A 24,790-nucleotide genomic window follows, 5' to 3' on the forward strand; every position below is an offset into this window, starting at 1 on the left:
TGGCACAAGACAATACAAAAACATTTTACAATAGAGTAGCCATAGAAAGCCCACCCATCACGGAACATTGACGTGAACGGGAATGTCCATTCTAGTCATTCCAGTTCCAAGACAGCAGTAGCACGTTCACAACCATAAACATAAAACTCATTCTTACCTTGAACTCGTGCAGCTGCTGCTTGATGGTCTCCACCTCCGTCCCCACCATGCCCTGCGCGTTCAGCCCCTCCTCTGCCCGTCCCAGCAGCCCTTGCAGCTCCGCCACCTGGGCGTAGAACTCTCCCACCTTCTCGGCAGCCGCCTCGATCTGTCCCAGTCTGGCCTGGCCCCTTTCGGCCAGCTTCCCAGCCTGGCGGCTCAGGGCCTCAGTCTCTCTCCTCAGGGCGAGGAGATCGGGAGACGACCCCTCTCGACGGAGCATGGCGGTGCAGTCGCCTCCGTGACCTTCAAGCTCCGACCTCAACGCGGCCAGGCGAGCTAGGAAGGCGTGGACGGCGTCTGCCTGCGAGGCAAGCGAGTCGGCGTCTCGCCCCACAGGGCTCAGCGAGTCTAGCTCGTCGTCCAGGTCAGCCAGGTGGGAGAAGAGGTCGCGCACCGAGGACTGGACCTCACCCACGCCCTGGAGACGGGACTCCAGGGTGGAACAGCACTGTTCAATCTAGAGGGGGGAGGGAGGGAAGTGGAAGAGAGAGAGTTAATAATGTTAGCAAGTTGGAAGTGGCATGGTGCCTTGCTGATGTAATGATATTATATAAATACTGGGACAAATAAAATTAACTAGGCTACATGAATCAGCATTTGATCTCTGTTCTGATGACTCACTTTTTCTCATTAGCAAGAGAGATAAGAGACAATTATTTAATCAATAATGGTAAAATGTAATATCTTCTGACCATGTATCTGATTAAATACCATATTGATTTGTAAGTGAAACCAGTCTGTAAGTAACTATATATGGCACATTTGGGAACTATACATATCAATATACAGTACAATGCTCTTGACTCGTTGGTTTACATTTCAGTACAGTGATTAAATGGTCTGAAGTGTTGTAGATGTACAATGACCATATAAGATCACTGGAACTCCTAATACTTTAATTCCTCTGTCAGCTAAAAGACATTCTGTTCTCTTTCAACTCACAGACACACACACACAACACACACGCTCTGACACCCTTGCACACAAGGACCCTTGCTAAAACTGGCTCCTCCTTTGTATCAGCCACACTCCAGGGTGAACAGATTGGCTGTGTTACAACACTCATAAATGGCTTCCTTTCCTTGTCTCCTTTCCTCATTTGTCCACTAATGTATTGTAAAGGATGAGTAAAAGTGATAAGTCCAACAAAGCCAAACAAATGCTTTCAAAAGAGAAAAGGCTGTTGAAGAGTATTGTGACACCCCTATTGTATTTTAGTGTTTTATATTTTTTTTAACTATACTTATTTTTTGGGACATTCTCCTATTGAAAGATAGAGGCCTGCATTATGTTCATCGGAGTGTCTATGAAATGTTTATACTATTTATATATGAAATACAGTGTATACTAAATTCCTCACACATCTTCTCACCTTTTCGCTGACGTCTTCAAACTCTCTGTCCGTGTCTCGGGCCAGTTGCTCCAGCCTCTGTCCTCCCTCTCCGCCGCCCCCTGCTGAGTGGGGTGCGTCCTGCACCAGCCCCTGGGCCAGATCCCTCAGGTAGGCCACCTGTGGCTGCAGCGAGTGCAGCGTCTCCTGCTGGCTCCTCAGCCGCTCCAGGCTCTTGTTGCTGCATGCCTGTGGGCCCAGCGCCTCCTGCACCTCGATCTGATGGCGCGCCGCCTCCAGCCTCCTCTCCACCGCCTGCCGGCCGTCCTCGAACTCCTTAAGTCGACCTGCTAGCTCTTCCAGTTGGGAAACACGGTTTTGGAGGTTTTCTGCCAGCCCGTCGACTCTACGGTTGAGTTGGGCTTTTTCGTCGCGTACGTCTTCCTCTCCGACGCGGCAGTGTTCCAGGAGTTGGTCGGCCACAGTGTTTAAAGCCTCCAGGAGGGGGCGACGACGCTCCAGGTCCAACCCCAGCAGCCTGGCCTTCTGCAAGGCCTCGTCCAGGGCCACAGGGTCTAGGGAGGGCTGGATGTCAGCCTCCCGCTCCTCGCACTCCGCCACCCAGGGTGTGAGCTCGGCGCGGTGCTGCTGGTAACTCTCGGCCTTGGTCAGGGCGGATTTCAGCCGGTTCTGGCGTTCCGCGATGCACTGGTTGAGCTCATCCCAGTCCCGGCGTAGGGTGGCGAGCCGGGACTGTAAGGCTGATCGTTCTTCACCGCCGGCGGGTAGCGAGGAGAGCAGGGAGGCCCCCTCGGCCTGGATGAGCTCGTAGGGACCACGTTGGCTGGCCACCCCGCGATGAAGCTCGTCTTGCTGGGCAAGCAGGGTCCGGATAGCCTCTGGCTGGCAGGGGAGGGAGTCCGCGGTAGAGTCTCTTTGACCACCCTGGTTGTCCAGCCAGCTCCGCAGCTCCTTGAACATCTGCTGGAACTGCTCGGTGCTGGAGAGAGCGGCTTGGAGCTGGGATAGACCATCCGCTGAGGGAAAGAGAAAGGACAGAGGATCTTAATGCTATTCATTTACAGATGTGTTGATGAAGAACATTCAAATCAGATGGAGCAGCTACCTAAGCCTGAGAGAGGTTATAGCGCTGGATTGAAAACCTTGACAACAACTAGCCACGATGTGACCAAAAAACCCCCAAAAACCAAAAACATACCCTTCACCTCCACATACAAATACTACTGAAGCCAACAGAGATTCATACAAACAGAATTAAGATGAACAGCATCGACAAAACAGAAGACTCACCGGCCCTCTCCTCCAGGCTCCTCAGTGGGCCACTCACGCTCTCCAGCCTCTTCTTCAGCTCGTCTCTCAGGTAAGGTTCAACCACAATGGTGCTCAGCTCTCCGCACAGCTTTTCCGCTTCACCCAGCTCTTCCCTCCTCTGCTCCAGCTCAGAGCGGATCTCACCTGTCTCCTGCAGACGCCGTTTCAGGGCCTCGGGCTGGGCACTGAGCGAGGCCTGACTGTCCAGCCTCTCGCCTAACACCCCCACGCTGACCGAGAGATCCTTCAGCAGGGCATGGTAGCGCTCACTGGTGCCCTGGGCCTGGTCGATGTGCGTTGAGCGCTGGGACAGACGTTGAGTGAGGTCGTCCCACTGCTGCGAGATAGAGCCCAGCTCGGACCGGACCTCCGCTAGGTCCTTGGCATCCTGCGGGGAGGAGTTGCCGCCAGACGGGGAAAGGATGCCCTCGGCCGCCTGGGTGAGTTGGTCGAACTGGGGCCGGCGGGTCTCAAACTCACGCAGCATGAACTGTGGAGGATGGAGGGATGGGAAAGAAGAGAGGTCAGAACATCATCCATCAATGACGAATCATTTCTACATTTTGGCTAGTACAATTGATCAGTAATTCATCAGAATGCAGTTGGTGTTGGTTTATGCAGATTCAAGAACAGAATTGGCAAGTTGTGAACAATCTATTGTGACATTCTTATTCATTATTTTGCATGTGTTCAACACAGTTAACATCCTCCATGTACCTGCACTTGTTGATTCTGGGTGTTCAGCATGTTGGGGTCGATGCTCAGGGGTCCCAGCACACTCATCATCAGCTCCTTCTCTCTGAGCCACGGCCCCAACTGACTGGCTGCTGTGGCAAAGCTGCCCAGCCTATCAGCACAGGTCTCCAGTTCTGCCTGCCTCTGTACTGCCGCCTCATTGGCCTTTGCCCAGCGGGAGTCTAAGTAAATAGGAAGTGAACGTTGGAGTGAAAAACCATAGCAACTATTGCTTATAATAAAAAATGACACTAACAAACCAGTGGAGAATCATAACAATAGTGAAACTGATGGGTTCCATGAGTGGCATTCCCAAGGCTGAATAATCATTATAGACACAGTATGAAGAACACTTTAATCACAGTGGAGAACAATTATTTTGACTTGCTAACGCACACACACACACACTACCTGTATAAAGCTCCATTCTTGTGTATTTTATTTTATTCCATTCCTCAAGTTACCAATTAATTTGTATTATTATTTTTTAACTATGCATCGCTGGGAAGGGTTCGTAAGCAAGCATTTCACGGTAAAGTCTACACCAGTTGTATTTGGCGCATGTGACAAATAACATTTGATTTGACACACACACAGCTTATAAAAAAGCCATTTTTTTATTTCCTCATGACTCATTCACTGGGCATCCAGCAGAGAGAATGAGTCTTGGATCCACATGGCTTTGAAATAAGGCCCTGTGTGAAATGTGTGGAGAAAGGAGCTCTGCAGTGTTCCTACCTTAAATATCACAGGGCTATATCAGGTCAGGGTAAAAATATCAAGTATTTGAAGGTGATGTTAATAGCTTTGACAGAGTCATCCCACTCATTTCCTACCTAATATTGACCTTAACCTCCCACATGTTCTTTGTTCTTCACATTTCAAGCTGTGAAAAGCGCTAATTACCTTTGCTGAGGCAAATCATTAAATCTCAAATAACTACTATATTAGCCTGTCTTCTCATCTACAGCGTCGGTCTTCTTATCCTCTGAAATGTACCTCGCTTAATCAAACGTCATTTGTTCCTTACACTGATTCATCTACCATTCAAAATGGCTGGCCCTATTCATTATTTGATTCAGGGCCAAGTCCTATGTAGATGCCCATGCAAATGACATAGGCCTACTGGTTCCTCATGTTAAAATGTGTCCCTTACCCCATAACTTTTCAAAATGGCCGACCCTATTCGTCCATTCCAGTACCACTCACCGATCTCCTTCATTTGTTGTCTCCAGGTGTCTGCCTCTGGGGAGTCTGGGTTGTCTGCTATCAGCTTCTCCAGGGTGCTCTTCAGCTCCTTCACCTTCCCAGAATGCTCTGCCAGCTCAGACAGTAAGGCCTAAAGTACAGAAGAAGAACAGTTATATCAGTATGTTGGCTACAAAAAGACAAGGATACGCATGTAGAAAGTAAGCAATAGAAAGTACAATATGTTTATGTCAGCTAGGGGGTGATGACACTCTGATTTTCAAATGCATAATACACCCCAATTTTGACAGTGGTTTGACCCGTGTCCAGACACTTACCTTGTTCTCCTGGGCCTGGGCGCGTACCACCTCCGGTTTGGAAGGGGAGGCGGCGGTCTGGCCCAGGTGCAAGCTGTTCTCCCGGTCTCCCAGCCAGCGGCTGAGCTCCTCGGTACCCTGCCTGGCCTTCTGCCTCAGCTCCAGAGAGGCCTCCTGGCGCCACTCTCGGGCCTTCAGTTCCTCTCCCAGCTCCTTGTAACGACCATTCACCTCTGCCGCCGCCACCTGCAGCTCTGTCAGGTCTGAGAGAGAGAGAGAGAGAGAGAGAGAGAGAGAGAGAGAGAGAGAGAGAGAAGAGGAGGATTCATCAATCATATTTTACATTTGAGTCATTTAGCAGACGCTCTTATCCAGAGCGACTTACAGTTAGTGAGTGCATACATTTTTCATACTGGCCCCCCGTGGGAATCGAACCCACAACCCTGGCGTTGCAAGTGCCATGCTCTACCAACTGAGCTACAGGAGGCCACATTCATTCCAATTTGATTTGTATAGTGTTTTTCATTTCACAGACAGAGTTGACAGTGGCAAGAGAAACTCTTGAAAGGTATACACTAAAGTTATTTGGTTGATATTATCCAGACCAACAGAATATTCTTGACAACAAATGTTTTCAACGGTGTTAGACACTGCAGTAGAACATACAAGAAGCTTACAGACAGAAGACAGATAGAAAATTGATATTTAATGAGAATTTTTGGGAGCGAGCGAGCAAGTGAAAAAGCAGATTGTAAATCAAGCTGTGATGTCCACAGTAGTAAGTGCTGGAGAGCATCTCATATGAGAAAGGAGGCCATAGACGATTGGTTTGGATAAGGGAGTGAGGTGAGCTCACCTTTGCATGTGTGAATGCCATTGACACTGCTGGGGCTGCCTGCACCATTGATCTGGGGAACACCTGGGAAAGGGACACACTACACTCAGACAACTACATACACTAACACACATTCATGTACAGTACAATACAAACACGCTCAGTCTCTGGCATTCACATACTATGCACATACACAATCACACACATGGTTTTGCATGGACACCTCTACACCTAGAACATGTATTCACATTACACACACACATTGATAGCATAGACTTCAACACACACACAATATACTCACAAACAGAGCTTGTATTAACTTGGACATACAGGTAGCAGGGGACACACACTGGCAGTTGTTTCCCATTCCCCTTACCTGTCTTGGTCTGGGGGGCTGTGATGTTTATGATGAGGGTCTCCAGTTCTGATCCAGTCTTGTTCAGCTCCTGAACCCGAACCCCCTGGGCCTCCCAGTCACTCAGTAAGTCCTTAGTAAAGAAATGTCTGAAAGTTATTAATGGCCTTATATAATTCCTCATTGAATAAACACATGGAAATATCATTCTGAATCATGATTTGGAATGTATTTATGAATACACTCCAAAATCTAGCAATACCTTAGAACGAGTTAATTATGTTTCAGTGATTGACTGAGGATTCTGTTTGTTGCATGAGTGTGATTAATCCATGTAGTAATTAAAAAAGGGACACACACCTTGAGCTGCTGCACTCTCCTCTGCAGGGCCTCTGTGTTGAGGTTGGGCTCTTTGGAAGGCAGCTGCTCCTGCGCTGTCTGGAGCCACCTGAGGAGGGAGCCAGAGAGAGACCGGAACTGGCCCAACTGCTGCTCACAACTCTGGATGGCGTTGTACCTGGAGCGGGAAGGAGAAAGAGATATAGGAGGGAAAGATGAAGGGATGGCGAGATAGAAGATTGAAAAGAGAGAGAGATAGAAATAGAGAGATGTAGGGATATAAATTGAGAAAGTGGGAGAAAAAGAGAAAGAGGAATGAAGAGAGGAAGAGAGATAGAAAGTAGGAGAAACAGAATAAAAGAAAGAGGGGAAGAGATCATTTTATTTCAATCCCACTATCCTTTCCATATAAAACACACAACCATTACATTAAAATCACATGCTTCATGTCACAAAAAGAGAGAGGGATGCAGTCAAGGATAAACCATTATCCCATTGTGCACAGGGCCAACAATTGATTGTGTAATGGTTTTGGCTCTGTTTATTCTAAGGCAGTGCTTACCTTTCATTGACGTTAGATTCCAGTCGGGCGAACTCATCAGACACTTCTCTGACATTGTCCAGTAGGGTCTGTGTGCTGGTTAGGGCCTTTGCTTGGCTCAGGTCTGTCCCCAGCTGGCAGAAGGACTTAAGTTGACCTGCCTCCTGCTCCTGCTCCGCTCTCACCTCCTGTAGTAGTAAGGCAGATACAGATATGTTTTCTGAAGGTAGCTAACCCTCCCCGAAATCTCTTAGAGCATAGTCCCTGTGCCTTCTTCCACGTCTCTGTTCAAACAGATATCTATGTTTCTGTAACATTATTTATCATCATCATCGTCCTCTCACCTCTATGGTCCTGCAAGACTATCCTCCTCTCACCTTACATTAATATCTATGGTCTACCGGACTGATATCTATGGTCTGTAACTCTGATGTCTATAGTTCTGGAATTCTGCTATCTACAGTGGGTATCATAAGTACCCCCCCCCCCCCTTGAATTTCTTCACATTTTATTGTGTTACAAAGTGATAATTTTTTGTCAATTATCTATACAAAATACTCTAATGTCAAAGTGGAAGAAATATTCTAACATTTTATAAAGATGAATGAAAAATAAAACACTAATATACCTTGATTAGACAAGTATTCACCCCCAAGTTAATACATGTTAGAAACACCTTTGGCAGCGATTACAGCTGTGAGTCTCTTGGGAAAGTCTCTAAGAGCTTATATTTGCCCGTTATTCTTTTCAAAATGATTCAAGCTCTGTCAAGGTGCTGGGGATCATGGCTAAATAGCAATTTTCAAGTCTTGCCAAAGATTTTCAAGCAGATTTAAGTCAAAACGGCAACTTTGCCACTCAGGAACATTCACGGTCTTCTTGGTAAACAACTCCAGTATAGATTTGGCCTTGTGTTGTAGGTTATTGTCCTGCTGAAAGGTGAAATCCTCTCCCAGTGTCTGGTGTAAAGCAGACTGAAGCAGATTTTCCTGTAGGATTTTGCCTGTGCAAACATAAGGCTTTGCATGTATTCCAAAAAGTGTATTCCTTTGCCATGTTTTTTGCAGTATTACCTAGTGACTTGTTGCATACAGGATGCACATTTTTGAATCGTTTCTTCCTGTATATTGGTGTTCTTTTTTTTTTGTAAACATTTGTAGAATTTTCATTTCACTTTGACATTATGGAGTATTTTGTGTAATCAATGACCAAAAAAAAAAATCACAATTAAACTCTTTCAATCCCACTTTGTAATGCAACAAAATGAAAAATGCTACTCTTTTTTCTACTTTCAGTTATTTGACATATTTTTGTGCATCAATAAATGTATCATTTCCATGATAACAAATTGCAAATTAATCTGTAATGGTAGATTTAAAAGAAAGAGGATCTATACCATCGTTTTTTGCAGTTTATTTTCAATTGTATAGATGGACCACTCTTTTTTGAAAGTACACATTTTTCCAGTTCTTTCATAAATACCTTGACATAGAAACTCTTATTTTCTACACTGCAGGGGGTACAAAGAACAATTTACTGCCTATGCATCCTTATGTAATACAACATCTGTGTTTGAAATGATTATATTTGGCTAATGTACTACATATTTTACTTTCTCAACTCTATGGTTCTGGAACACTGATATCTACCATCCCACCTCTCACCTCTATGGTTCTGGAACACTGATATGTACCATCCCACCTCTCACCTCTATGGTTCTGGAACACTGATATCTACCATTCCACCCCTCACATCTATGGTTCTGGAACACTGATATCTACCATCCCACCTCTCACCTCTATGGTTCTGGAACACTGATATCTACCATTCCACCCCTCACATCTATGGTTCTGGAACACTGATATCTACCATCCCACCTCTCACCTCTATGGTTCTGGAACACTGATATCTACCATTCCACCCCTCACATCTATGGTTCTGGAACACTGATATCTACCATCCCACCCCTCACCTCTATGGTTCTGGAACACTGATATCTACCATCCCACCCCTCACCTCTATGGTTCTGGAACACTGATATCTACCATCCCACCTCTCACCTCTATGGTTCTGGAACACTGATATCTACCATCCCACCCCTCACCTCTATGGTTCTGGAACACTGATATCTACCATCCCACCCCTCACCTCTATGGTTCTGGAACACTGATATCTACCATCCCACCTCTCACCTCTATGGTTCTGGAACACTGATATCTACCATCCCACCTCTCACCTCTATGGTTCTGGAACACTGATATCTACCATCCCACCTCTCACCTCTATGGTTCTGGAACACTGATATCTACCATCCCACCTCTCACCTCTATGGTTCTGGAACACTGATATGTACCATCCCACCTCTCACCTCTATCGTCTGTCTATAGTCCTCCATACTGCGGTCAGGCTGTCCCGCGGGGCTCAGAGCTCTCAGGCAGGTCTGAGTGAAACCCTGCAGGTCCGTACTCAGTCTCTCATAGCTCTCCAGCTTGGGCAGGAGACCCCGGAGCTCAGCCTCCCTCTCGGCCTGCTTGGCCTGTGCTGCGGCATAGCGCTGGTTCAGGCTCTCTAGTGACCCCTGGAGCCCGGAGGCTGTGGAGGCGTCTGAGCTCTGGAGCAGTTTGGAGACAGAGTCACAGGTGGCCTCCACACTGCCCTGTCTGGATAACAGCTCCTGGCGTAGTTTCTGGAACAGAGGGGAAGTGGGTTAAAATAAGCTCATGTAACACAGCTGCAAAATGGACAGTGGAGGTTTGTAATAGATGTGAAGGCAAAAAAGTACAAATATCTCATAAACAGCAGCTGCAGGCTGTTCCATAGTAGACTCGCTGTATTTCTACTATGGTACCTGATTCTGTGTGAGGGCGTCCTGGACAGCCTGGGCGGTGGGTTGCATGGGCCCGGGGGTCAGCAGCAGGCCGTCCAGCCAGGCTAGCAGGCCCTTCAGCCCCTCCTGGATACTGACCGACTGGGCTACGGACGTCTGGAGCTGCTCAGCCCGCGCCGACACAGACTCAGACAGAGAGTTGAACCTCTTCTGCAGACCATCTGACACAGAGAGAGGAAGGGGGAGAGGAGAGCATGTCAGTGTGGTTACTTTTCTCCATTACGATATAGAATAATTTGTTTAGGTGGATGGATATAAAGACATCAACAGAGATGGGAGTATTAAGGATAGTAAAAGGTCATTACTGGAGATCCACTCTATGATCTATGAGGATATGGAGGAATAAGATATTAATTGATATAGGGAAGTGTATGAGATGTATAACAATATAGAGGGTTGATGAAAATGCCAGAACAATAGACATAGTTGTGAGCTAGTGTACCTGCAGTGCTGATGATCTCGGCAGCTCTGAGAGTGGGGGACTCCTGTGTGTTGGCCAGCTCTCTGCCTGACCTCCTCACCTTCTCCAACTGGACTGACCGCTCAGCCATCTCATCCTGCAACAGCTGACCAGAAAACAGGGAGAGGGGGGAGAAATGTTGAGGTGCAGGGAATAGAAAACAACAGAGAGATAAGTGTTCTATCCTCTCTTCATAAAGAGTGAGATGCTGATAATGTCTCCGCTTTGTATATACACACTGTATAAAATAATTCCGTATATTTGCATACCCCATCTACCTGCGGTATTTCTATGCTGTCTCTCACCTGTACGGCCCGCAGTGTGTTCTGTAGTGTGTGTGTGTCTGTCTCTCCGCTGGGTCCGGCTATACTCTGGTTCTGTTCCTGGGTGCTGAGCCAGGTGTGGAGCGACACAGCCTCGTCCTGGTACTGCTGGCAGCGTTCCAACAGACCCGACAGACGCCCGCCCAGATCTGACGACTGGAGAGGGAAGACGGGGGGGGGGGGAGTGTGAGTACGCATAGATCTATAAAGATGAGCGGGACACTTTCTCTAACATGAAAGTAGAGCAATGTCGAATATCTCTACAGCCCACTTATGCTTATTGCTGTAATATTATTGATTGTTAGATATTGTAGCTATATAAAAATAATGAAAAATAATGATTAAGGCTTAGGGACCTTAACTTAACTGACTATAGCGCGTCTTTCAACACAATTCCTGCCATTTTGGATATACCCCTAGTATGCATTGGTACACAAAGTACAATAGTAATGAAGAATACAATCCCCCTCCTCTATATGAGACCCACCTTGGTGTGCAGAGTGGTGTAGCGGTGGTTGGCGTCCTGTAGCTTGTCTGTGACCAGCTGTTTGGTCTCCTCCAGGGCTGGGTCAGACCCACCTACCTTCTCCAGAGCCCCCTGGACAGAGTCCAGCACCTTGTGACCAGAGATGGACACAAAGCGCAAGTCTGCCTTGTGGCAGATCACATCCTCCGCCAGCTGGAAGACAACAGGTTTCAGGTCAGTTTGATACAGTCAAGAATGTGTTCAGTTCCAAAGTTTGAAACAGTAAACTTAGCATCTTGAGTATCATGATTGTGTGTATACAGCTGACAATAGGAGTGAATATTGCTACCAACTACCAACATAAACCCTAAACTATTCTTATAGTAAGCCTATATGCTTACATCTCGCTAATGTAAATCATCTCTCTATGGCTATGCAATGTAGCTTTTCTCTAACCCACACTAGTATAGGAAAAGCCAAAAAACAACATACCTTCTTGTGCTCTTCCAGTCTCCCCTTCAGGCCCTGTGCGTCCGTCTCTCCTTCCCCCAGGGAACATAGCTCCCCCTCACTCTGTTCCAGCCAGGTCCCCAGGCCTCCGTGCTCCTGGAGGAACTTGGCCAGCTCGTCCTTAAGGGCCTCCGAGCGCCTCAGCCTCTCCTGGCAAGCCTGCAGCTTCTCCTGGTGTTGGGTCTGGAGCTGGTCTAGCTGGTCCCGCAGACGGCGTTTCTCCTCGGCTGGCACGGCCGAGTCGGGCTGGTCCAGGAGGGAGCGAGCATTCTGGGACACCTGCATCAGCTGGGCCTGCTGGGCCTGGAGCTGCTGGAGCTCCGCCTGTAGAGGGGTCAAAGATCAAAGGTCGTATAGGGTCACAGTGAGCATTAGTGAGGGTTCATCTCAATAGTCTTAACAGGGTTCGTACAGACAGCGGCAAGTCAAATTCAAGGACTTTCAAGTACTTTTTCTAGCACTGATATTTATTTTCAAGGACCATCACATTTGTAATAGTTCATATTATTCAATTGTTGCTAGTCGCCACCAGATGGCAGTATATCGCCACAACCTCATGAAAACAAAAGTAACTTCGTATTCATCACTATCTTACAAGTTTTACTCAATAATACTTTGTTTCATTACTTATTTACTACATACATGAGTGGTAAGTCAGTACTGATGATTTTGTAATTTGAGTAGTGATGTGCAGAGTTTTGGGACATGCCTACTGGTGAGGCGGGTAGGCTGTGTGCGCTAAACGGCACGTGAACGGTCACCATGACGGCAGGAGCACGGCTGTGGAATATCACAGGGCGCCCCGTGAATGAGGCGATTGGCGAAAAAGCTCTGGAGGTTGTTGCAGAGAAAAAGTCACAATGTTGAACCGGCGCCAGCGCAGGATGCAGCGTTGAGTCTTTCCCCCTTCATGTCGCTCTTCAGGGCCAATTCAGTCATGTTCGCAATGCCAAAGTCTGACAAATTTTTTGTATCTTACCTGGTGTGGATTGGTTGGGTCCAGTGATGTAGTGGTAAAAAAAAGTGGGTAAACTGTACTGAACAAAAATATAAAAAACACAACATGTAAAGTGTTGGTCCCATGTTTCATGAGCTGAAATAAAAGATCCCAGAAATTTTCCATGTACACAAAAGGCAGGATTGAATCCACATTTGCCCGGCATTTTAGCTATGGATATGACATTTGGCGGTGCATATTAAGTCAGTTCTGTACCAGCCTGGCTGAGTGGCAGTGTGGATGGAATGAGCAAGCTCGCCTGGCAACCGCAGCGCGAAACACGTGAGGAAATTAATTCACAAGACCAATACATTTTTTTTTCTAAATATATTTTATCAATATCTGTTCTCCTCTCGTTAAACTTAAAGTACTTTTCCAAGTACCAACTTGAGAAAATGTCAGATTTTCAAGGTATTCCAGTACTTGAATTTCAGAGTGTCAAATTCATGTACTTTAAGCACCTTGTCTTAACTGGAAAGGAGATTAGGAGAGGAAGCCACCTTAGTTTATTGGGAAGCACGCTGACTATCATTCAAAAACCTGTTCCAAGCACCTAAAAAGGAAATTTTAGAGCCCTTTTCTGCAGTATTACGTTTCATTCTAAACACATTTAATTGTGTACCACAACAATAAGAACTAAATGACTTTCGTGAATAAACAAGGAGCAAGGAGAATGTCTGACCTGGAGCATGTCACTGTGTGATTGTAGACCTCCCTCTGGCGATGTGGAGGAGGATGAGGAGAGGTGGTCAGTAACAGTCATGCCAGCCCCTCTCTTCCCAGGCTGGTTGAGTGAGGAGAGCTCCTCTAGCAGCGAGTCCATCTGGCCCCGAGTCTCCTGCAGCTCCTCTACTGCCTTTGCCTATGGGGGAAGAAAATAGAGAGGAAACGTTAGAACATGCCATTGCCATACTGTAGCTATTTCCATAGTATTTCTTCAGTAATCAAAACAGTATCCATAAAGATACAAATTAAACAAATAGTTTAAACCCTTACCCTCTGTGTGTTCTGATGGACGGTGGTGCTGATGGCCGTGTCCAGCTGGGCCAGGGAGGAGTGGGCCGTGTCGGTCAGTGCACTGTACTGCTCCTTCATACGGGACAGTGCCCCCTGGAGGTTGGCCCTCTCCTCTGGACTCAGGCTGTCACCGTGCTCCGCCAGGAACTCCTCCACCGAGCGGATGGTCTCCGCCACGCCCTCGCCTCTGGTCAGCAGGTCCTTCTGTACTTCCTGGGGGGGAGGGAGAGAGAGGGATGGAGAGGGTCAGATATAGAGGGGTTACAGGTAGTGTAGCATATTTCTCTGGAGCAGAGAATACAAAATTGCATGTGAAGAGAAAGGAGAATACGGTAAGACGCCCCGACAGTTTTAATGTAGTCTAGTACCTATAACTGTGGATCCTCAAAGAGACCTAGCATGATTGAAACCTGGCTACATTAGAAGTCCGGGAGCAACTAAACAACATGTGGGTATCTCCTTTCATGAGACATGGATGTGAAAATCTGAACGTTTCTCACCTTTAGCTCTCTCTGTTTCTGCTGCAGCACATTCACGTCACCTGACTCTGCTCCCGCTCTTTGATTGGCCAGCATGCTGGCAGCTCCAGCCAACCACATCGTAAGGCCTTCCAATTTTTGTGAGCACTCTGCCTTCTGCTGCTGCACCACCTGAGAGCCATGGATGAAGGTCGAAAGAGAGATGGAAGGAGAAATGCAAGCAAAAAGAAAGTGTGAGAAAAGTAATATTGCCTGTTTTGCTAATAAACAGAGGTCAGTCCATAACGTCGAATCAGACCCCTATTGTCGTTTTCCACTCAGTTGAGCAGAAAAGCAGATATTTTTACACTTCTCTTCACCACCCATTCACACTTCCGTTAAGTGCACACTTCCTTGTTTCTAAACCCTTTTAATGTAATCTGTGCACACTTTGCCAGATTTTGACCAGGATGTGTCCAGAATTCACACAAACAGACAGACAGACAGACAGACAGACAGATATAGAAATAGCATCATCATCAAGAGGTCAGTCAAGCCAAAACAACAATACACAAAGAAAATCAAACAAATAGTGTCCTCATTTGCAATTTTTTCCTTCCTCCCCACATCGTACAATAGGGGAGAGGAGGACAAAAGGAAAGCATTCAAGCCACAGCAAGGCTTCTCTGATTTAAATCTCTCTAGCCTTTTCCGTGGAGGCAGAAGCGTATTTCCTTCTGTGGCAATCTGGAAGAGCAAGGCAGACATGTTAATTCACACAAGTGTTATACAGGGACACATGCAGAGGACAAAACACGTTTGGCATAGAAGCCTATGGTGCGAGTATCAGTCACAATAGCAGCAGCGGTTGATTGCCAAGCTGATGTAAATTATAAAACTCATTTAGACATGGGTGGTTGTGATACTGAGTTTGTAAATATGGTAAATAAGACAATTATTTTTTAAGTTAGAACAGTATATTTGCCTTGATGGACATGATTAGTAATATGTATATGGGTTTGCCAGTTACAAAACATATGTGATAAAAAGTGAGAATTTAAACAGTGATAGCATGACCACAAAAGTTATGGTAAAGTATGTTATTACTGATGATTGAATGTATGTGAGTATTTTAAACGTGCATTCGACCACTCCAATGGGACTGTGCAACATAGCCAGCGGTTTGCAAACCTCTCTCTCCCTTGCACTCTGTCTCTCTCTTTCTCTCTCCTTCTCCTCCTCTTCTTTCTCTTTGTGTCTGCGCTGCCTCTCCTCCTCCCTCTCTCTCTGGGCGGCGAGGGCGTCGGTCTTGGCGTGGGCTTGGCCAGCGGCTCGGTGGAAGCCCCTCTGGAGCTGTTGTAGCTGCCCCAGGAGGTGCCTGCTCTGTTCGGGAGCCAGGTCCTGAGCCCGCTCCGAGATGAACACCTGGATGTCAAAGGCCACCGCGTTGACGTCATTGGAGCGGGCCGAGAGAGACGACTGCAACTCCTGAGGGAGAAAGAAGAAAGTAGAGATGATGAACTGAGGAATAGCTGGACATGAAGCAAAGTGTAGGCTGAATCCGAACAAGGTCAATAATTGGACACTTGAAAGTGCACAAGAAGAGGGTACAATATAAAACTTGAAGTATGGGGTGAGTGTGCTAACCTTGCACAGCTGGAGCTGTTGTGTGAGCTGAGCAGGAGTCTCGCCCTGGGTTTGCCCATCCATTCCTGTAATTTGTGCCTCAGTCTCCTTCAGCCAGGAAAGAAGATCCTCTACTCGCCCACCAAGTGACTTCTGTTCTCCAGTCAATGCCTCCTGAGAGAGAGAAACAAACAGCACTGATTAGCAAAGGGTGACAATAGTGGATTAAACACCAAAAACACACAGATCTCATATATCAATCCACTATACCAGAGGTACTCAACTCTTACCCTAAGAGGTCTGGAGCCTGCTGGTTTTCTGTTCTACCTGATAATTAATTGCACACACCTGGTGTCCCAGGTCTAAATAAGTCCTTGATTAGAGGGGAACAAAGAAAAAATGCAGTGGAACTGGCTTCGAGGTCCAGAGTTGAGTTTGAGGGCACTATACCATTCTATGTACCATTACCTTATGTGCCTCTCTGTGTGCACGCAGCCCCTGCAGGATGTTTTCAGAAACCCCTCTGGCAGCCTTGTAACCTCGAGCTAAGCTTCGCCCATCCTTCTCCAAGGCCAATAGTAGCTGAGGAGGGACTTCCTGTGGGCGGGGCTCCAGCAGCTGCCCAGCAGCATCCACTTCCTTGTTGACCTGGGGTTCTAAATCCCGAAGTTCTAGATCCAAGGTCTGAGATAATAGAAAGTTTAGTCAAATTTGAAACCTAAGATTTCAATTGTGGTAACATCATAGATCATAAATTTTCAACAGGTACAAATCTCTTACATCTGTTTGTTTGATAATGTCATCAAGGGCAATGAGGCTGCGACCAATCGACTGTTGCTGCTGCTGCTTGACACGAACCTCGATGTGTCTCACCATAGAGAGAAGAGCCACAATTTGCTGGTCACGTTCCAGGCATTCCTGGCGGAGCAATGAGGACTGATGGAAAGGGAATGTCAGATAAGGATCAGTCTGAATGGCATTTTTCCAATAAACAAAAAAATAGACATTTGACAGCTTATTATTGGGTTACACAATACAGATCAAGTATGACCAAGTAGAGAATTTGCTTTTCACCTCCTAAATCGATTGCTTACCTTTCCCTTCTTAGCTGGGCTCTTCTCTTTCCTTATCTCCAATTCTTTGATTTCTCCATCCTCCTTCCAGCTGTCAGTTGTATCAGATTCGGGTACCTCTGTTGTATCAGATTCAACAATCTTATCAGACTGTGGGGTCTCGTCAGACCAGGACTGTCCTGATTCTGTGGACTCAAGGTACTTTTCCTCTTTAGACTCTGTTTCAGTGGGACTGTTAAGTTTCTGCTCCTGCTGTTGTTCTTGCTGCGGTTTCATTTTCTTCTTCTTCTTTTTGCCAGTGGTTTTAGCCGGCTGGGTAGCAGGTGCTACAGAGGCCTCCTCAGGTGTACAAATTCTTAGTTGTTCAATGTCCTTGCCAAGTGGATCAGTTTGTTTGCTCAGAGACCTGTCTTCCTCAGTATCTTTCACCAGAGGTGCATCAGCTTCCTCTGTGTGCTTAGCAGTCTGGGTACCTGGAGCCACAGAGGCCTTGACCAGATGGGCGCCAGACATGGATACAAGGGCTTCAGGAGAGGCATCCACAATGTCAATAACACGATGGGTGTCTGGGTGGACATCTTTCTCAGGTGTACCTATCCTAAATTGTTCAATTTTCTTGCCATGTGGATCAGTTTCTCTCCCCAAAGAAATGTCCTCCTTAGTTTTCTCCTCAAGATGTGTATCGATTTGGTATGGTGCAGTGGTGTGGGTTGATCTTTGTTGATTGGTGTCAACTCCACTAGGACTCTTGGTAAAGGCAGCCATTTTGTTCGTCTCACCACCACTTGCCACCCTTGTTACATCACTGTCTGATTGACTGTCTTGCTGCTTCTCAATCTTTTGCTCATCCCCGGAGACTGAGCTGTCTACATCAGCCTGTGTCGATATCACTTCAGAATCTGCTCTATTGTGGATGGATGGTTTCTCCTCTGTCGCAGGTTCAACTTTTTCTACCACTTTATACATCTTAGACTTCTTGTTCTTCTTATTCTTCTTTCCCGGCTTGGTCTCTTTAAGCTGGTCTGTTTGAGATGTCCCCTCCTTCTCTCCTTCTTCAATCTTCTCCCCTTTCTCTTCTATTGTAGACTGGTCTGATATAACTTTCTCCTTTTTCTCTCCTTCTTTAGCCTGGTATGGCAGAGCTTTTCTCACTTCCTCTGCTGCTACAGTTATTGTAGAATGGTCAGGCAGAACTTTCTCTCTTTCTCCTTCTTCCTTCTTGTCAATTCCCTTACCCTCCCTCTCTTCTGGTGAAACCTCAGGAGGACTCCCCACAGTCTTAACTTCCTCTACAGATGTCACCAAACTCTCTTTCTTCCCCACTACCTGACGCAGTGCCACTAGCCCCTCTGCAGCTTGCTTCTCACTAACACCACGTCCAAACACCTTCCTCTGAATACTCTCTTTTGCTTTCAGTAAAAGGGCCTCTTTATCATTGGCTGCTGGGGTGGTTTTTGGAGTGAATTCCACCTCTTTCCTATCCTTATGCTCCTGCTGTCCAGTCTGTTGAGAAACTGTCTCCACCCCATCTGTATCACTCTTTTCCACAATCTGCTCCACCTCCCACTTTTGCTCATCCTTAGAAACTCGATCATGGATGGATGATCTCTCCTCTGTCGCAGGTTCAAACTTTTCTGCTCCTGTGGGTATCTTAGACTTTTTGTCTAAGCTTTCGAGAACAGCCTTCGTTACTGTCACTTCAGAATCTGCTTTATCATGGATGGATGGTATCTCCTCTGTCACAGGTTCAACCTTCTCTGATGCTATAGATATCTTAGACGTTTTGTTCTTCTCTACCGGTCTTTGATCCACGAAGACCTTGTACTCTGTACCCTCTCTCTCTACCTCAAGAGCATCTTCTATGGCTCCTGGTGGAACTGTAGAACCTAGCCTTACTTTGCCAATATCCTTTGGATGGCCAAACCTCTCTACAGTCTGTACCTTGGCACCTTTGAGTGCAGACTGAACATCTTGCACAAGTGACTCCTCTTTCTCCTGTGGGGTAACATAACCTCTAGTGAACTCAACACCCTTATCCTTACCCTTATGACCGTTACCCTCTGATTGTGCATTCTGGTCTTTGTTTTCCGTTTTCTGTATATCAGCTTTTTCTGAGGGTCTTTGCTCAATATCAACCTCCTTCCCTCTTCCTTTCTTTTTATTCTTCCTCTTCTTTGTGCTCTTACCTTCGGCCTCCCTAGAAGGGGGTGATGCATGTCCAAGATCATCACTCTCTCTGGCCTCAATCTTTGTATCCCTCTCAACATCCATTCTACCTTGCTCCACCACTCTCTCAGTACTGTCTTCTACCACATTTGTCTTCCCTTCATCTCTCTCAACTAGGGTAGACATGTCTATGTTGCCCTCTTGATCCCTACATGCTCTGCCAATGGCCACTGTCGAATCCATCTGTGGTTCTTTGCCCATAGCAGACTGCCCCTGCTGCATGATTGAACTACTTTCACCAACTGATCTAGACACATTTTTGTTACCCTTTTCTGGTGGTCTAACAGTAACATCTTGCGGAGTCTCCATCTCCTGAAGGGCCTGCTGAAGCCTTTTCTCTGCATTGATTGCAAACTGAGCCAACAAATTGACTGACTGGTTTGACTCAATTTCCAATGACTTCCCGGCTATTGAGACCTGTTCCTCTTCCATCTCTTCTTCAATGTGAACAGAGCCATGGTGTTGCAGAGCTCCTGACTGCTTGAATGTTCCAGCTTCTAGAGTCTTCACAATGTCCTCTGTGATCAAAGGGTACCCCTTTTCTGACTCTTTTGGATGTGGGGATGGAGAAATCACTTCAGAGCTTTCAATCATTATTTTGGTTTGGCTGTCTGGACTGGATATTGATAATGTGACTGCAGGACTATAGGTCCCACTTGAAGAGGCAACGGGTGTTGAACTATCCTCATCGTCACATTCTATTTCCATGGAGCCCAGGTTGTCCTGGAGCTCTGCAGCCATTTCTCTGGATATAAGCCCATATTTGACAGCTTTCTTCAGGCTAGAGACTCTCTGCCCAGTGGAAGGGTCAAGCAAGCCCCCTTTCAGAACCTGGTTGGTGGCAATGAGCCTGGCCATATGTTCTCCCACCAGTCCTTTCTTAGAGGCTTTAGGCAGAGGGAGCCTAGCTCCATTGGAAATATCAATAATCCCTCCAGTGTCTGCCTGGCTTTGCAACATTCTGAGTGCTGGGACTGGATCAACTTGTTGAGATGCAATTGCTTTAGCTAGGTTCAGGATTTCACCTGTTTGCTTATCCTGGATTCCCTTGAAAGGCTTCACTTCCAAGAAGCGCTTTCCACTCTTAATGTCAATCTTGCCTTGGTTTACAAGGTCTGAGTAAGGCACAATTTGGGCACTTTGTGGATCCAAAACACCTTCTGTTACACCTGGAGAAACCATTGCTTTCTTGGCAATGCTCTCATCGAGCAGACCATCGGAGACAGCCTCTGTCAATGTAAGTCTACACTTTAAATCAGGGTCCAAAATGGCACCTGTGGATGCCTGGAGGAGGGCAGCATCTGGGTTTGAAGAGAGGGCTACCTCCCCCTGACATGCTCTCTCTAACTCCCCCAGTTCTGGGGCTATTGCACGGTCTACCAGACCTCGCTGCAAAGCATCAGCAACTAACAGTCTAACTCCAGAGTTGTGGTGCACGATGCCGCCCTCTGCCACTTGCTGGGACAAGGCTTGATAGACTTCCTCCTGCCCAATCAAACCTCTTTCAAGGGCCTGCTTTAGGGGAACAGGTGACTTCGTTTTGGGATCTACAACCCCCTTCATTTGCAGCTGCAATGTTGCTTTGGTCAGAGATGCATCTGGGTCTGAGCCTTTTCCACGGTATGACTTCTCCAACGCAACTAGCTTCTCTCTTTGGTCCTCCTCTATCAGCCCAAGGTTGGCTGCCAGGGTAACAGACACTTTTTTGTCTCTTCGCAGGTCAACCACTCCCCCTGAGACCACCTGGGCCTCCAGGAGCCGAGCAGCCGTTTTGGAGTCTATCAGGCCTGCCTGAGCAGCATCCTTCAGGGTACAAATCTTCCCCTTCTCTACATCCACTACCCCTGCCAGGGTCTTCTCTGATTTCAGCACACTCCACATCAGGTCTTCGTCAAGCAGACCCTCCTGCATCACATCCTCCATGCTCAGGGATTCGCATGCACTGACATCCAGGAAACCTCCGAAAAGACCTGCCTTGGCCATCAGCTTGACTGCAGTGTGTCCAGGGAGGACCCCCTGAACCACGGCTTCATCTGGGAGAAGCCGCTGCCCTCCTTCAGTCAGTAGACCCCCTTGCTGAAGCTCTGAGGCCAACCTTTCCAGCTCAACATCCTCCTCACTCTTCACCGCTGCTGCCTCTAAACTCCTAACCTGGGGTTGGGCCTTCTCTGTGACCCGCTGAGCATCCTTCTTTGCATACTTAACTCCAACACTCACAAGCACACTATCCTTTTCATTTGTCTCTGATGGTGGGATATCAGGTTCTTTGAAGGATTGGGTTGGCATCAGAGTCTCTGTCTTTATTGGTGTTGAGTATATTTCTGAGGCTTCTACAAGTGTACTGTCAATGTCTTCCACGAGTGAGTCCTTCTCCTTTGTCTTTCTGTGACCACTCTCTCTTGCTCCCTCTGTTTCTATCTCTACCAGCCTCTCTTCATATGAGTCTGTAATTAATTGCTTTTCCGGTAGTTCAGCTGAGGGCTGGGCACTTTCAAAATGAACCATTTCATCCTTTTCACCTTTTACTTCTCTATGTACACCTCCATCTACCTTCTCACTTATTCTCATGGTTGACTCAACGTCTACCTGTCCTATCTCATTTTTTCCAGTTTGCTTAGCCTGCAATATGTCAGGTGTACCATCCCATCCTTGACTATCAGCTTCTTCTAACATCTTTCTGGAATTAATATATTTTTCAGACAAGCTGAATATTGCACTCTTTTCTTGGACCTCTCCAATTTCCCTTGTCTGCTGATTATGCGCCAAACTTACATCTGGCACCACTTCCATAAACTCCTGTCTTTCTGAAGTCAAACACAACCCTTCCTCAACCACTCCGGGTACAGGATCCACATTGATCAGACCAGCAGCAGCCTTGACAAGTTCCACCAGCTCAGGCTCAAGCAACACAAAGCGCTGGCCAGAATGGGCATCCACATAGCTGTGGGTCATTAAATGTATAAGCAGGCGGTGATGTGCCTGCTCCTCAGGGGCCATTTCCTCCAGGAATGAGGGGTCACTGGTGAGCCCTGGGGAAGAGGCAGGGGATGAGGAGGGAGGAGGGGATGAGCCAGTGGAGCCCCAGCTTAGGCGATTCAGTTTAGGGGAGCCTGACAGGTTCATATTGTGTAGCACATCTGGGATCTGAATCTCCTTCAGAATCTCAGCCACTTTGGGTTCAAGGACCTCCTTAGCCTGATTCAGGGACACAACCTTGGGGGTTTCAGGAAGGTAGAGGGCACCTATTGTGTGGCGTTGTCTCAGGATGTTCCGAGCCAGCTCTCCTGAGATTACGCCTTGTTGTAGAGCCTCAGCAATGGGCAGCAGCTCCCCTGACTCAGGCCAGAGCATCCCCATAAAAGCCCAGAGGGACTCGAGCACCACCAGGGCCAGACGAGGAGAGAGTAGGTCCCTCTGGATGGCTTCGTCCACCCCTAGGCGATCCCCAGTTACAGGGTCTAGTATCCCACCACTCTGCAGCTGGCGGGTCAGCATTGCACAGGCCAGGTCCTGGTCCATCAGATTGTGACGCACAGCCTCGTTCACAGTCAGACGATGCCCAGAACGGGGGTCAGCGATGCCACCAGCAAACAGCTGGGCCTCCAGTAATCTCACTGTAACTTGCCTGTCAATCAGTCCCTCTTGGACGGCACGGAAGATCCCGACCTTCCTGCCAGATCGGAGACAGACTGTGCCTCCTGGCTGCTGTTTCACTGGCAGCAGATGCAAGCCGGTGTCATCGCTGAGGATGCAGCGCTGCTGCAGTTCGTCCAGATTCAGTTTCTCGGCTGTGTTGGGGTCAATGAGCTCCCGTCGATTGACCCGTGACCCGAGCTTGGTGTAGACCCTTGGGGTCAGCAGGCCCATCTCTCCAGCACTATTCAATGTTAGTCTACCTCCTCCTAACTCCCTCAGGCCTCCTGTGTTTATTTGCAGCTCCAGGATACGCAGCCCCACCTCCTCTCTGATAAGGCCCTCCTCCATGGCTGCAGCCACTGGGAGGAGCTGGCCCTCCAGTTGTTCTGTCTGGTCGACAAGATGCAAGGCACTCTCCAGCTCTGATAGGGATTGGCTGATGTGACTATCAATCAGGCCACAGTTGAGGCCCTCTTCCAGTGATAGGCTCACAGGGGAGTCAGGCTGAAACAGCCCACCCATGGTGAGCTGGGCCTCCAATAAGACATGGCAGGTGTCCTTGTCTATGAGGCCACGCCGTGCAGCTTGGAAGACTGGGACGGTTTCCATGGTGCCCAGGTCAATAACTCCGCCAATGGCAGCTTGGCTCTGTGAAGATAAAGAAACAAAGAAAGAAAGTGAATATCTGAACTTCCTTCTACCTACACACTTTGCTTAACAGTCTGATGAGTACTTTGCTGAGGAACCCATAGCCCATAAGTATCCAGCAAGAAAAAAGAACCCTTCACCCAAGAGCCATAATAATTACTTCAAAATAATTATGGTGATAAAAGCATATTTTTCAATAGATACAATATGATTTGATATAGTATGACATTTTTCTATTTTTTTGTATCCCCACATTATTTATCTTTCGTCATGGCACAAGAACACTTACCTCTGTTCTACAAAGCACTAAGCATGCTACATAGCGAACAGAAATGCAGAAAACCAATATGATACGAAACCTCCATAAGGGAGGTAAAGAAAACAGCAAGAGAGAAAGACAGATCAAAGAAAATAAGATATAGCTAGAAAAGGCAGTTCAGATCAGAAGCAACGGTAAGAGAGAAAGCGAGCACTACTTACCGTACGGGGCTGGCCCGTGATGCACACATTAACAGGCCGAGGGCTCGGCAGATTGAGGAGCGACAGGTGAGAAGCTTGGTATTAGGATTCTGCATGCCACACTCCATCTACCCGAGGTGCTGCCTGGATGGCCCTGACTCACTTGATTGACACTCACTATTTCAACAGACTCACTATACTATAGACGCCATAGGCTTTGGACCATTCACTATACTATAGACGCCATAGGCTTTGGACCATTCACTATACTATAGACGCCATAGGCTTTGGACCATTCACTAGCTAAGGCTGAGAGGCATTAGTTACTTCTGACTACGGTTCATTGGCTCGTTACAAATGGCCTCGCTCAAATCTAACTTAAATTGACTCCACAATGGACTTATCTCACTGATTCTTTGCTCACTCGCTAAGTAACAGACGACATAGACTAGCTCAACTTAAACATAGATAATAGGATTCTGTATCATACTAGAGTCCCTTAACTACAGTCCCTCTTATGCTTTGCTCAGAGCTGGATGTCCTTGATTCTCTTCTGGCAGCTGTTAGTGATTTTGAAGCAAAATGCTGATTATTTCACACATTAATGCATTAGACAGCACAAACATATACACACACGCTCACAGACACACTGTGATCTGGACACATCATGCTCAAATGGTGAAGTGGGGGTTTGCGTAGCTGGCCTCTGGTGCTCACACTACACCAACACTGGCAGTTAGACATTATTTTCTGGCAAGTGATTTGATGCAACGTGTGTAAATTTGTCTTGAGAATATAGAACTACCCATAAAACCACACACTATTCATAGA

At 47.1% G+C, this 24,790-nt stretch overlaps 1 protein-coding gene across 1 annotated transcript in view; it reads right to left on the reverse strand.

The window, feature by feature from the left end:
- Positions 1–24,790, reverse strand: part of macf1a (microtubule actin crosslinking factor 1a) — a gene marked incomplete at its 5' end in the record, with an annotated part of 244,075 nt that overhangs the window by 71,486 nt on the left and 147,799 nt on the right. Inside the window, 24 exons of the mRNA XM_084152246.1 lie at positions 158–658; positions 1,574–2,568; positions 2,843–3,353; positions 3,581–3,780; positions 4,808–4,937; positions 5,125–5,366; positions 5,960–6,022; positions 6,315–6,426; positions 6,654–6,810; positions 7,195–7,361; positions 9,542–9,859; positions 10,022–10,221; positions 10,503–10,626; positions 10,826–10,999; positions 11,331–11,522; positions 11,802–12,143; positions 13,499–13,678; positions 13,813–14,046; positions 14,334–14,483; positions 15,483–15,779; positions 15,939–16,091; positions 16,386–16,601; positions 16,698–16,853; positions 17,012–23,500. Of these exons, the coding sequence (XP_084008372.1) occupies positions 158–658; positions 1,574–2,568; positions 2,843–3,353; positions 3,581–3,780; positions 4,808–4,937; positions 5,125–5,366; positions 5,960–6,022; positions 6,315–6,426; positions 6,654–6,810; positions 7,195–7,361; positions 9,542–9,859; positions 10,022–10,221; positions 10,503–10,626; positions 10,826–10,999; positions 11,331–11,522; positions 11,802–12,143; positions 13,499–13,678; positions 13,813–14,046; positions 14,334–14,483; positions 15,483–15,779; positions 15,939–16,091; positions 16,386–16,601; positions 16,698–16,853; positions 17,012–23,500 (12,303 nt within the window). The remainder of the gene's footprint in view (positions 1–157; positions 659–1,573; positions 2,569–2,842; positions 3,354–3,580; positions 3,781–4,807; positions 4,938–5,124; positions 5,367–5,959; positions 6,023–6,314; positions 6,427–6,653; positions 6,811–7,194; positions 7,362–9,541; positions 9,860–10,021; positions 10,222–10,502; positions 10,627–10,825; positions 11,000–11,330; positions 11,523–11,801; positions 12,144–13,498; positions 13,679–13,812; positions 14,047–14,333; positions 14,484–15,482; positions 15,780–15,938; positions 16,092–16,385; positions 16,602–16,697; positions 16,854–17,011; positions 23,501–24,790) is intronic.

The sequence above is a fragment of the Coregonus lavaretus genome (assembly GCF_964263955.1).
Source record: "Coregonus lavaretus genome assembly, chromosome: 3".
Lineage (NCBI taxonomy): Eukaryota > Metazoa > Chordata > Actinopteri > Salmoniformes > Salmonidae > Coregonus > Coregonus lavaretus.